Below are 12,548 nucleotides of genomic sequence, written 5' to 3'. Positions count from 1 at the left end.
GTGGAATTTATTTTGAGTAACTACTTTCACAAAATTTAAGCTCAAACTAAATCAGTCACAATCTCAAAAATTGTAGAATTAATGGGTAATTGTAAATGATAAACCCATCTTAGGGGTAAGGAAGTAATTCCTTTCATTACAAATAAAGAAGATCTGATGAAAGAATGTGGCAGGAGCATTAAATGCGTTTCACTTAAAGGAAGAGACACAATAGGAAAGACAAAGCTTGAAAATCATAGAAAGCGGAGCATAACATGAGAAATTAGAAGCAAAGCCTAAGGAACTCGAGAAACATAAGCAAGCAAGAAAATCGTGAAAACAGGTGAGGAAGAATGAATCTATGTGGACCAATCTGAACAAATGAAAGGAAGTGAACTAACAATCATTCCCACCTACAAATAGTAAACCAAATCGTTCAAAAGGAAGGAGGATTCTTGCTTACACCAGGCTAATCAAAATTCTGTTAGAATACATCTTGAAAACAATCTAAGCTGGCGAAACTGGGAAACACGAGAGTAATAATAGAAACTAAGGGGAAATTGTATAAATTGATAGAACAATGTATCTCAACTATGTTAAACTTGGTGTAAAGAATTTTATATCATAATACAAATTTGTTGTTGAGCTAATTTTCAACATCAATATTTGTAACATTTGATACTTTTTGGTGTTTTGATTATAATCTTTCAATTAGAAGATAATTTGATTGATGGTAAGTTTATTTTTAAATAAAAAATTTACCATAGTAATAAAAGTTGTAAACCAATGAACGAATAGTTTTTTATATAATAAAATCATATTAAATATACCATTTATCTAAATGTCAAAACTTTATCTTAGAATTTAAGCTTTTGTATGTTTGTAACTGTAAAGACTTAGTTTTGACCGAGTCAAATGTATATATATATATATAAAATAATAATTAAATAATAATATATACATGTATGTAATATATAAAAAATACATACAATAAAGCAGACCCCCCTGTCGTTCCCCTCTCTCTATCTATCTTTCTTTTTCTCTCTCTCTCTCTCTCTCTCTCTCTCTCTCTCTCTCTCTCTCTCTCTCTCTCTCTCTCTCTCTCTCTCTCTCTCTTCAAACACAAAACAAGAAAACCCACAAACCACCATCACCACCACACTCCAGTGACCCACCTCCGGCCACCGCCCCGCCTCACGCCCCAAACAAATCGGAAGCCCAAGTGCCGGCGACCTCACCCCCCAAGCGGCGCCGCTTCTCTCGCCGCCGTTAGCTTGGGATCGCAAGTCAAAGTTTGGGAATTAAAACTTCAAACGAATTTTTCGGTTACCCCTAGCGTGCGTTTGACGAGACGCTTTCACCAGTAAACTCAGGTCGTCGAGGAGAACAACCTACACTAAACCATTTTTCCAGGTTCGCTACTTTTTCTGGTGAAATTTTGTAGCTTTGCCCCTTTCCGGCGACTTTCTAGTGACATCGTGTACCGTTTTGACAAACGGTTGGCATGGGTATGATCTACTCATCGAGGTGGTCGTTTCGATATACACTACTCCTATTTTTGGCGATGTTTCCGGTACACCGATTTTTACTGCCACCGATTGTTAATGTGCACCGCTTAGGTGAGGATTCAGAACCTTACATTTTAAATATAGTCATATTATATGTCGTTGGACTCAATTTTTAATGTAGAATGCGATAATTATAATTATTTAACCATTTGGTTGTATAGGTGAGAGTAATATGTAAGATTGGACTAAACAATTGGAGCTCGGGACTTAAGAGCTTAAGATCGTCTTTCGGAAAAAGTTTAACGACTCGGGAGAGGTAGGGACTCAACTTGATTATTGGGCTTGATTTTTATATTTGTTGTCTAACATTGGACATATTCCAATTTTTATGATTTACAAATTGTTTGAAAAATTGAAAACTTAATCTACATATTTTTCTGGATTGTTCTGGGGCACTGAGTGCAAAATATATTTTTGTGTGCAAATATTTATGTAGGTTATGATTTTTGGGTTTATTTAAAATACAGCTGTTATGCTGTCGAATTTTTTTTAGAAAATAAAAAGGAATATGTTCTTTTGTTATTCTTATTATTTGCTTGCTTTGTTTATACTGATGAGATTTCTTTTGTTATTCTTATTATTTGCCTGCTTTGGTTATACTGATGAGAGCCATGTTGATCATGTTCGGTGCATATTGTTGTTTCACAACCTAGTCTCTGTGTCATCATAGGTAGATCAGGTGTGCACTCACCTGTAGGTGAAAGACCTAGAATCTGTACAGGGAGTGAATTAAATCTGAACCTCGGTATTATGGTGGATATCAGATGCAACTACCCGAATTTGGATATCGTTTTCTATGATTGGTATTGAGAGCTAGAGGTCTAGTGGATGGTGTGATATGCATTTGACGTTTGATTTGTGATTATTTGTGGTCTCTCTACTTTGTTCATACATTTTGATACTGGTGATGAGATATTTTATTTTTACAAAGCTAACCATGCAGGGATTTTATTAAACCAAGGGTCCTTTGATATTAGTTGTTTTCCTACTTGGCTTTATAAGCTCACCCCCTATTTTCTCCCATTCCAAGAACTCAGTTTGATGCTAGTGGATGAGGATGGTATCGTTGGGAAATGAAGTCGTTGTTAGTTTAGTCTTATTCTACTCTTTAATCTTCTAATGAAACTGATTTTGTATTTAAGTTGAAATGGATGGTCTGGATGACTTAAATTAGCTATGTACTAGTTAGAAATGAGGAATGATGGATGCTAGGTATTATTTTAATATTTTATTGACTTATTAAATCTATCTATTTGGCGATTACATAACTGTGGGGATATTATTTTTCTTTTATATTGATGAGTGGTCTTGATTTTGTTACTAATATTTTCTTATTACTATAGGAGTTAATACATTACTTTTAAAATAGTATTTTGTGATATAAATAAAAGGATCCTTTATAAGTTTTATCTTCATATAAGGGTCAAAGTGTGACCTTTGACCACCCAAGTTATGGATATTACATACCTGCCACGGCCTACGGCTCGGGTCGTGACAGAAAAATAGTATCAGAGCACCGAGTTTAATTACCTCGGAGTGTGTCACCAAATAGTTTAGATTTATTTTAAATAATAATAGTAATAAGTATCTTGGTATTTATATGTATAAGACATATTTATATTATTAGCATCCAATCCTCACTAACTGATTAGCTTTTGGTTCTCAGACCTAAGAAAATGCCTCCAAAAGGAAGGAAGACGAGGAGAACGGTTGGACAAGACGCCCCTCAAGCTAATGTCCTGTTGGGTTTTATGCCCTAAATAAAACTCATTTCAATATAATCAGATTTACTTGTTAATATAGATCAGAAATAACATTTAATGTTGCATGGTTCACATGATTTATTTCATGATTATATGTACATAATGTATAGATTCATCTGAAACCCTGTTCACATACTTGATCCTGTTTATTGTGCCGTCAACACATTGGAAAGTAAACATGACTATGTGAATAAAGTTTCCTAGATTTATCAAACACAAGGTTTTACTGATATGATAATCTACAACAGAGTTTACTTGCATTTGGAGAAGTGCTATGTTCTTTCCAGAGCATTGGTTAAAGTAAAGCTCAGGTTGGATGCATGGAGTATGCATCGGAAGGGACCGATATTGAACTTTGACTTAGATTTAATTAAACTTACCGTAAAATCTATTCAAGTCAATATCGCCTAGTTGATCCTAGATCAAATGATCTTAATCCTGTTATGATTAGGCTCAATCTTAAAAGGCTATTCGTGTTCCTTGAATTGTTAGTTAAGCCTACCTTTAGGTCACGGTGATACATACTTTTTGGGAACACGGTAGTGCAATTGAGTGGGAGCGCTAGCATAAACATGGACTCTATAGCTTCTATCTGGCGAATAGTAAGGAAAGGAGGATCACCTTCGAGCTTGACCAAACGAAAATAAATGGTGGAGATCTCATTTCACATAAGCTGAAATATCATTTATACAGGGTCAAGTGTTTTAAGGATAAAATACATAGTAGGGTGTTACGGTAATTTAATCCCTTTACTGTGTAGATCATTCATATAGAGGATAATTGATCACATTAGGATTATAACAATGGATAACTAATGATGTGTCTATATGGTGGAACATATAGAGCATTCTATATACTGAGAGTGCAATTCTAAGTTCTATGCGTGGATTCAACGAAGAATTAATAAGTTAGTGAATTTTAGTGCTAAATTCTTGATCTACTTATTGGAAGCTCGGTTATATAGACCCATGGTCCCCCCACTAGTTGAGATAATATTGCTTGTAAGACTCATGTAATTGGTTTTGATTAATCAATTATAATTCTCAAATTAGACTATGTCTATTTGTGAATTTTTCACTAAGTAAGGGCGAAATTGTAAAGAAAGAGTTTATAGGGGCATATTTGTTAATTATAATACTTTGTATGGTTCAATTAATAAATATGATAAATGACAATATTATTTAATAATTATTTATAATTATTAAATAGTTAGAATTGGCATTTAAATGGTTGAATTAGGAAATTGGCATTTTTGAGAAAATCAGATACAAAAGGTGTTAAAATTACAAAATTGCAAAAAGCAAGGCCCGATCCACTAAGTGTATGGCCGGCCACCTTTGTGTGTATTTTAAGTTGATTTTTTCATTATTTTAATGCCATATAATTCAAATCTAACCCTAGTGGAATGCTATAAATAGATAGTGAAGGCTTCAGGAAAAACACTTCTTCTGATTCAGAAAAACTGAGCCTCTCTCTCTCCCTATCTTTAGCTACCACTTCTTCTTTCTCTTCCTTTGAATTTCGAACTACCTTAGTGTATGAGTAGTGCCCACACACATCAAGTGATACCTCAATCATAGTGAGGAAGATCGTGAAGAAAGATCATCAGCAAAGGAGTTTCAGCATCAAAGATTCAGAGAAAGAGATCCAGGTTCAGATATTGATAATACTCTGCTACAGAAAGGAATCAAGGGCTAGATATCTGAACGGAAGGAGTCATATTATTCCGCTGCACCCAATGTAAGGTTTCTTAAACTTTATATGTGTTTAATTTATCGTTTTAGAAAGTTCTTATTTAAGATGTTAATAAACATACTTGTGAGTAGATCTAAGATCCTTGTAAAATAATTTCCAACATGTCCAACCTCCACAAGCTGAATTCCCTACGAACGCCCTTCTTGAAGCCTTAAGAGCAGTTCCCGCTCAACAGATGGATCTTTCCACTCGATAGAGTCATCATTTTCAGATCTTTCATCGGATCCAAGTGTCTGAGTTTGAGGGTGGACAAGATCCCATGGTAGCTGAAAGGTGGTTGAGGCAGATTAAGAAAAATTTCAACACAATAGGAACACCCGAGGAATATCAAGTTACTTTTGCTCTGTCCAAGTTAGAGGGTGGTGCAGCAGATTGGTGGGAGACCTTGTCTAGGACAATGGAAACTGATGGAATGACTTGGCGAGATTTTGAGAAAGTTTTCAGGGAATAATATTTTAGTCCATCTCACACGAGGGCTCTTATTGGAGTATTTGATGGTCTAAGACAAGGGGATACGACTGTGACTGAATTTTACATGAAGTTTGTAGAGCTATCCTCTTATGCATATCCTGGTGTTGTTGATCAACCCTTGGTGATTGAACAGTTCATGCGTCGTTGAGACCTGCGATACGTGGTCCTATAGCTCTTTGACCTTTAACAACTTGAGTGATTGTGTGACAGCAGCCTTGCGAAGTGAGGCTCATGTAGAGGGGAATGAGAAGAAGAACACAAGAAGAGGAAGAGGAAATGACCGAAAGATGACCAAGAAGAATCAAGGACAGTGGTCCCAAGGACAACAATTTAGTGGGGGTAGCACTAGTAGTGGTTCATCTGGAAAGACTCGTAGTGGACCATACGGGTGTTTCAGTTGTGGTCAACAAGGTCATAAGAAGAAAGACTTCCCACAACGACAACAAAAATCTCAACCATCTCACGGAGGACCCATAGGGAGCTATGTAGAGTCCACTCCTTTTCATGGACAGCCCAGGACAAACAAGTCCCAGTCTTCATCCTATGGTTTCACACCCCAATCGGGCCAACAGTCTCAATATCAACATTCGTTTAGGCCACAAGGTTCTGGGTTCAACATGGTGTACTCACAAGCTTTCCAAACTCCTGCTCCTAGTGGGAGTCAAAGAGGGTACAATCAAGGTGGAGGGTCTGGTGCAAGTACAAGTTATCCTAGTCAGGGAAAGGGAAAGGCAAAAGCAAAGTCATCCGCTCAAGCCTACGCTCTTGGGGTTGATGATGTACATGGCAGTGCTGACCAGGGAGTTGTTATTGGTATGGTTCTTATCTCACACTCTTGGGCTCATGTGTTATTTGATACTAGTGCATCACATTCCTTTATATCTTTGATGTTTGCTAGTATGTTGGGTTTGAGTTGGAAAACTTTTAGTCCTGCGTTACATTTGAGTGTACCTATGGGGGGAGATGGTGAGGTATCCACCATATGTAGGTCAATTTGTATTGTGTTCGAGGGATACAAGTTATCTGGAATATTAGTGTTGCCTATAGGGAACTTTGATGTAATTCTCGACATGGATTGGTTGTCTAAATACCAAGCTATTGTCGATTGTTCACGCAAGAGAGTGACTCTTTTAACCCCTAGTGGTGATTTCATTGTTTATCGAGCCAACATGAGTGCAGTGAGACAAAATCCTATCTTAAGGGTATGTTTAGGTGGGAAGAGAAACTTAGAGTGTTATGGGAATTTGTTTGCGATCAATGATGAGTCTAGGAATTTAGACCAGTTCCCTTGGATATCAGTGGTTAGTGGTTTTCCGGATGTATTTCCAGAGGATTTACCAGGGTTACCACCTGATAGGGAGATCGAGTTTTGCATTGATTTGATTCTCGGAGCTCAACAAGTTTCTATTGCGCCTTATGGCATGGCACCTGTAGAGTTGGCTGAATTGAAAAAATAATTAGGGGAGTTAATGGATAAGGGTTACATCAGACATAGTACTTCTCCATGGGGAGCTCCAGTCTTGTTTGCCAAGAAAGCTGATGGGACTTTGCGACTTTGTGTCGACTATAGAAAGCTGAATCAGATGACAATTAAAAACAAATATCCTCTACCGAGGATTGATGAATTATTTGATCAACTTGGTGGTTCAAAGTTCTTTTCAAAGACTGATTTGAGGTCAGGCTACCATCAATTAAGGATTAGGGAAGAAGATATCCCTAAGACTGCTTTTAGGACACGTTATGGACACTTTAAGTTTTTGGTAATGCTGTTTGGGTTAACGAATGCACCTGCTGCATTTATGGATCTTATGAATAGAGTGTTTAGACCTTTCTTGGATAAGTTTGTGGTGGTATTCATTGATGATATCTTGGTGTATGCTAAGACACGTGAGGATCATGCTGAACAATTGACAACAATATTATAGACATTGAGAGATCATCAATTATACGCTAAGAAAGAGAAGTTTGAACTTTGGATGATTGAAGTCAAATTCTTGGGCCATGTAATTTCTCAAGATGGTATCACCGTTGATCCTGCAAAGATAGACTCTCTTCTACAGTGGGAAAGACCAAAGAATGTCACTGAAGTTCAAAGTTTTCTGGGGTTGGTAGGCTACTATCGTCGCTTTGTGAAGAATTTCTCTTGGATTGCTATGCCTTTGACAAAGTTAACAAGAAAAGAAGTAAAGTTTATGTGGGATGATAGTGGTGAAGAAGCTTTCAGAGAGTTGAAGGAAAGATTAACTTCGACGCCTGTTCTCATTGTTCCTAATAGTGAGGAACCATATGTGGTATTCAATGATGCTTTATGTAATATCCCAATAAGCTCAATAATTACTAATTAGGGTTTATATTTATATTATGAGTTAACCAGGTAATGAGTGGGATTATGATCCTACTAATCTAGTTCAACATAAAATTTTAAATTTGCTATAAGTCGATAAATAAGCGTGATTTTTAAATTATGGAGATTTATATAGTATGTGTGAATGTAATATGAACTATATGTAAAATAAAAATATTTTCAGGTTTGGCAACCTTGGAGACTCGATCGAGGGCCAGAAATGTCATAACAGGCTTAATTAATAGAATTAATGGGAATATTTTGATAAGTTGATAATATAGGTATTGGGGTAATTAGGAGTATGTACATTTTAATGTAGCACCCTAAAAGTAAAAGTTTCTTAGTAACTAAGAAATGATAAGATAATTATTAATAAATTTTTTATTAATATTATATTATTATTATATTAATAATATATTATTATTATATTATTATAATAATATAAACGTAAAAAAAGTAAAGTAGAATACGTTATCTATATATTAAGTTATATATATAACTTAATTAGAGAATGAACCCTCGTTCCTCCCCTTTCAGCTAATTTTTCTCCCTTTATATCTGTTTTCTTTGATTTTTAATCCAAAACTTAGCGATCTAAGCTCCGGTAGTAGCAGGATAGCGAATTCTCAGAGCTGAGAAGCTTAAGGTAAGGTTTAATTTCGTTTTAAGTTTAATAACAATTGGTTTCGTATACGGGTTTTGTTAATCGTATTTTTATCATAACTTTTCACTTGGGTGTTCGTTTTGGACGTTTTATATACCGTCTTGAAGCTTGTGATGAGCTCTACGATATGGTGTATGTTTAAGAGCCAAAGTATAAGTTTTATTTTAGTGTATTTATACTACGAAGTTTTGTAGAAAATCCTAAATTGTCTTACACAAGTGTTAAGTGGTGTTTTGGGATAAATACTTAATTATTTACTATTGTTAGGACATAGGGCCCGAGATTATCGATCATTCTCCAAGCAGGTCGGCCAACATACCTGATCCGGAACTTGAGGTAAGAAAAGTATAATGTACCACATGGCATGACAGGTTCTAAAATTATCGATAATTTGATTAGGCAATGATAATGTAATGATACTATAGATACAATATATGGTCTCACCTAATTAGGTGGTGCAATATATCTGGCGACGTACCAGGAAAAGGTAAAGCGTCAGTGGCATATGATGAGTACCGAGTGTAGGTACGAGATCGTCTTATTAGATAATGCGATATATTAGTGTCAAGTTGTGGCACGGGCTCACCTGATTAGGTGGCGCAATGATATTATATATGATATTGCATTATGACACAGGCTTGCCTAATTAGGCAATGCAAATATATGAGCATATCTATATCTATACATATGACTAATTATATTACCTACTATTGAATGTTATAGTTTAATTATTTTGTGATAATGAAACGTATAATTAGCTATTTAATGTATCCTTCTTTATTACTTTTCTTGTTGAGTCTATGTGACTCACGGGTGCTTTGTGGTGCAGGTAAGGGCAAGGCAAAATTAGAACAACCCTGAGATGGCGGTCTTCTCCAGCAATGTACATATTGACCCCACCAGCCTGCGTTTTGAGTTGCCAGGAATTGTTTTAGACTGGTTGTGTCTGTTGTATTTTGAATTGTGTTTTAAATTATTGTTGTATATCATCTTTTGGATAAATCTTTTATAACACGAATCCCCGGAACTCCTTTTTACTGCCTTTATATAATGTCCGTTTTTAGTGTTTTATTTTCGTCAAGTTTTGATTATCCTCACAGTTTTTAATAATTAATTAATATAATAGTATTAAACTAGTTTTATAAAATCACACACGTGACGTTCCTATAGATTAGGGCGTTACAACTTGGTATCAGAACGGCCACTGGTCGAATATGTACATTTGCTGCGAGGACAAGTCGACTCATGGTATAGTAAGTGTTTATGTTATTTGCTATTGCCTTACCTGTTTAGACAATTATAGTGTATGATGGGAAGAAGCAGTGGTGGTCCAAGAAAGAATTATACTCATGTATATTTGGTATAAATTTAAGTCTTTGACTTTAAATTTTAGATTCCAAATAATATTTTTTAATACAATACAGTTACACTTTCACAAGTGCTTAATAACCATTTTCTATCAATGGATTCAAACTGTATGTTAGTATGGAATATGAGTTTAGTATTCTGTGACCAGAATCCACTTGCACTATTCTAAGAACTCTTTGATGTAACTAAACCTAAGTCATCATAAGACCACATATTTTTTTTTTAAATCTATGACATTTGTATCTTGTTCATAGTGGTTTTGACAAGATCAATCTCTGCAAAGAGTTAATATGCCTATATCCACTGAAAGTAAGTTCATCTCATTTGCAGATGGATGTACATTCAGGGGTGGATATGAGTTTATCGTTATATTCTTAAAATGATCACTCTAGATTTTACCTTATGCAAAGAAATTTGAAATGTTTGAAAAATTTCATGAATTTCTAGCAATGGTGATAAACAATTAAGGTAAGTGGTTAAAGATCTTCCGAACTGATAGGGGTGGAGAAATAGTTAGTAGATATGCAGTTCAAAGATCATTAAATTGATTTTGAATTATATCCAAACTTACCTCCCCAGAATTTCGAGTTGCATATTGATGATTAGTTACTAGTCGTTGCCTAAGTCCTTCTATGGTAATACAATTTCAGAATGATCCAATGGTTGGGTACTTAGTGTAAACCATTACTAGATTCATGGATGACCTAATCGAAATCTTAAGAAAAGCTAGAACTGTTAACCATGGTTTGCATGTTTGTTAGCTATTCTAAGTGATTAGGGGTGGACCATTTCATAGTCAATAGAGAAGAAAGTGTTTGTTTAAACAAATACCATTTTTCTAAGAAAATGACTAAGTCTGAAAATAGAGTAGCAAATAAAGGAGATATTTTTTTCTTGATTCCATAAGTGTTCTATCATCTTATTCGATACAAGATGATCCCACTGCCTCTATTGTCTTAACACAACCGAAGAGGTCAATACCATTTAGTTTTCTTAGACATAATTCACGGTACCTTGTCGTAGTGGGAGAGTTTCAAGGAACTTCACTTCTTATGACTTGGAAGACACTAGTGATTAAAATCCATTGTAAGTTTAAACAAGTAATGGATTTTCAAAATAAGGAACTAAGAAGAAAAGTCAAGAGAACTATGGTTTGATCCATTCACATGGAGTAACCTAAAGTTTTCTATTACAAGGACATAAAAGGAAATTTTCGTTTATAAGTCTATTCAATGGACTTAACAAAACTTCATGTTCCTAGTATTATAGGTTTGAATTTATATAAACCTATGGCTTATGGTATACCTGGTTAATTACTTACTCTAGTGCAAGCAACTTACTTAAGTATGATGATGAAGCATTTTCTTTCTAATGGCAATCTATAGAAGCTTCTCGACTTCTAGGCATAGATTTTATTTATCTAAGGAAAAATCTCAACTATTCCAGAAAAGATAAAGCCATGAAAGAATTTCTTATATCCTCAGTGAGAGGTCTCAGATATGCTTTACTATGCCTTAGAACAGACACCTGCTGTTGAGTGGGAGTAATGAGTAGGTATCAGATTAATCCAGGAGAGGAACATTGGAAGACAATCAAGTAAATCTCAAGATTAAGAAGAGGAACTATATGTTAGTCGATAAGGGTGTGTTTAAAACTCTTAGACTACACCACATCAGATTTCGAGACTTGCCTTTGTGCTAGAAAGTCTGCTGATAAGATGGTGATTACTCTGGGGGTGGAGTAGTGATTTTGGAGAAGTGTAAAAACCTATCTGAAATCTCTTAGTCTACCAGAGAGAGGCTGAATGTTAAAGTTGCAGGAAAGGTACTTATTCAGTCTAAGGAAAGTTCTATACAATTGTGGCACCGTTCCAACCTATCTTAACTACTAGTGTTAATTTCCTGATTAACCAAAAAGTAGTTGCCAAAAGTATAGAATCCAGTATCCCAAGAGAGTAGACATATAGAGAGGAATTTCACAGTATCAAGGATTTTGTGATTAAGGAAGAGTAATGGTGGAGAAAAGGTTGGGTTTAATACAACCTGTCAGATCCTATTACGAGGAGTATACTACTACCGCTTGATTTGTATATCAAGGTGTTCAGATTATTTGAAATGCACATTTTGTTTTATATTAGTGCAAGTGGGAGTTTGTTGGGTTTTATGCCCTAAATAAAACCCATTTCAATATAATCAGATTTACTTATTAATAAAGATCAGATTTAACATTTTATGTTGCATGGTTCACATGATTTATTTCATGATTATATATATAATGTATGAATTCTATTTAAGTCCAGAACATATGAATTTGTTAATGATTATAGTGTTGTCAGGACAGTGGAATATAATCTTAATTATATGTTCGAAAGTTTATTCCCTGATTTGTCAGAACACTGGATTTAGACTGACATGATAATCAGCGATAGGTATTCTTACACCTTGGATAAGTGTTATGTCCTTTCCAGGGCATTGGAAAAGTTTACCAGTATCAGATGTATGGAGTATACATCGGAAGGGACCGATATTGAACTTTGATTAGATATATTAAAATTTACCGTAATATCTATTCAATTCAATATCACCCGTTGATCCTAGATCAAATCATCTTAATCATGATATGTTTAGGTTCGATCT

At 35.1% G+C, this 12,548-nt stretch overlaps 1 protein-coding gene across 1 annotated transcript; it reads left to right on the top strand.

Annotated features, from left to right (window-relative positions):
• Nucleotides 1-7,512: 7,512 nt before the first annotated feature.
• LOC133036198 (uncharacterized mitochondrial protein AtMg00860-like) lies at nucleotides 7,513-7,881 on the top strand. Its single transcript, XM_061112710.1, has one exon. The coding sequence runs from the start codon at nucleotides 7,513-7,515 to the stop codon at nucleotides 7,879-7,881; it is 369 nt and encodes a 122-aa protein (XP_060968693.1).
• The last annotated feature ends 4,667 nt before the right edge of the window (nucleotides 7,882-12,548 follow it).

The sequence above is a fragment of the Cannabis sativa genome, chromosome 3 (assembly GCF_029168945.1).
Source record: "Cannabis sativa cultivar Pink pepper isolate KNU-18-1 chromosome 3, ASM2916894v1, whole genome shotgun sequence".
NCBI lineage: Eukaryota > Viridiplantae > Streptophyta > Magnoliopsida > Rosales > Cannabaceae > Cannabis > Cannabis sativa.
Note: the sequence above shows the minus strand (reverse complement) of the source record. Positions and strands in the feature narration are given on the sequence as shown.

Excerpts from the sequence above, each read along its gene's own strand:
- LOC133036198 (XM_061112710.1), top strand. The coding sequence starts at position 7,513 with ATGATTGAAGTCAAATTCTTGGGCCATGTAATTTCTCAAGATGGTATC.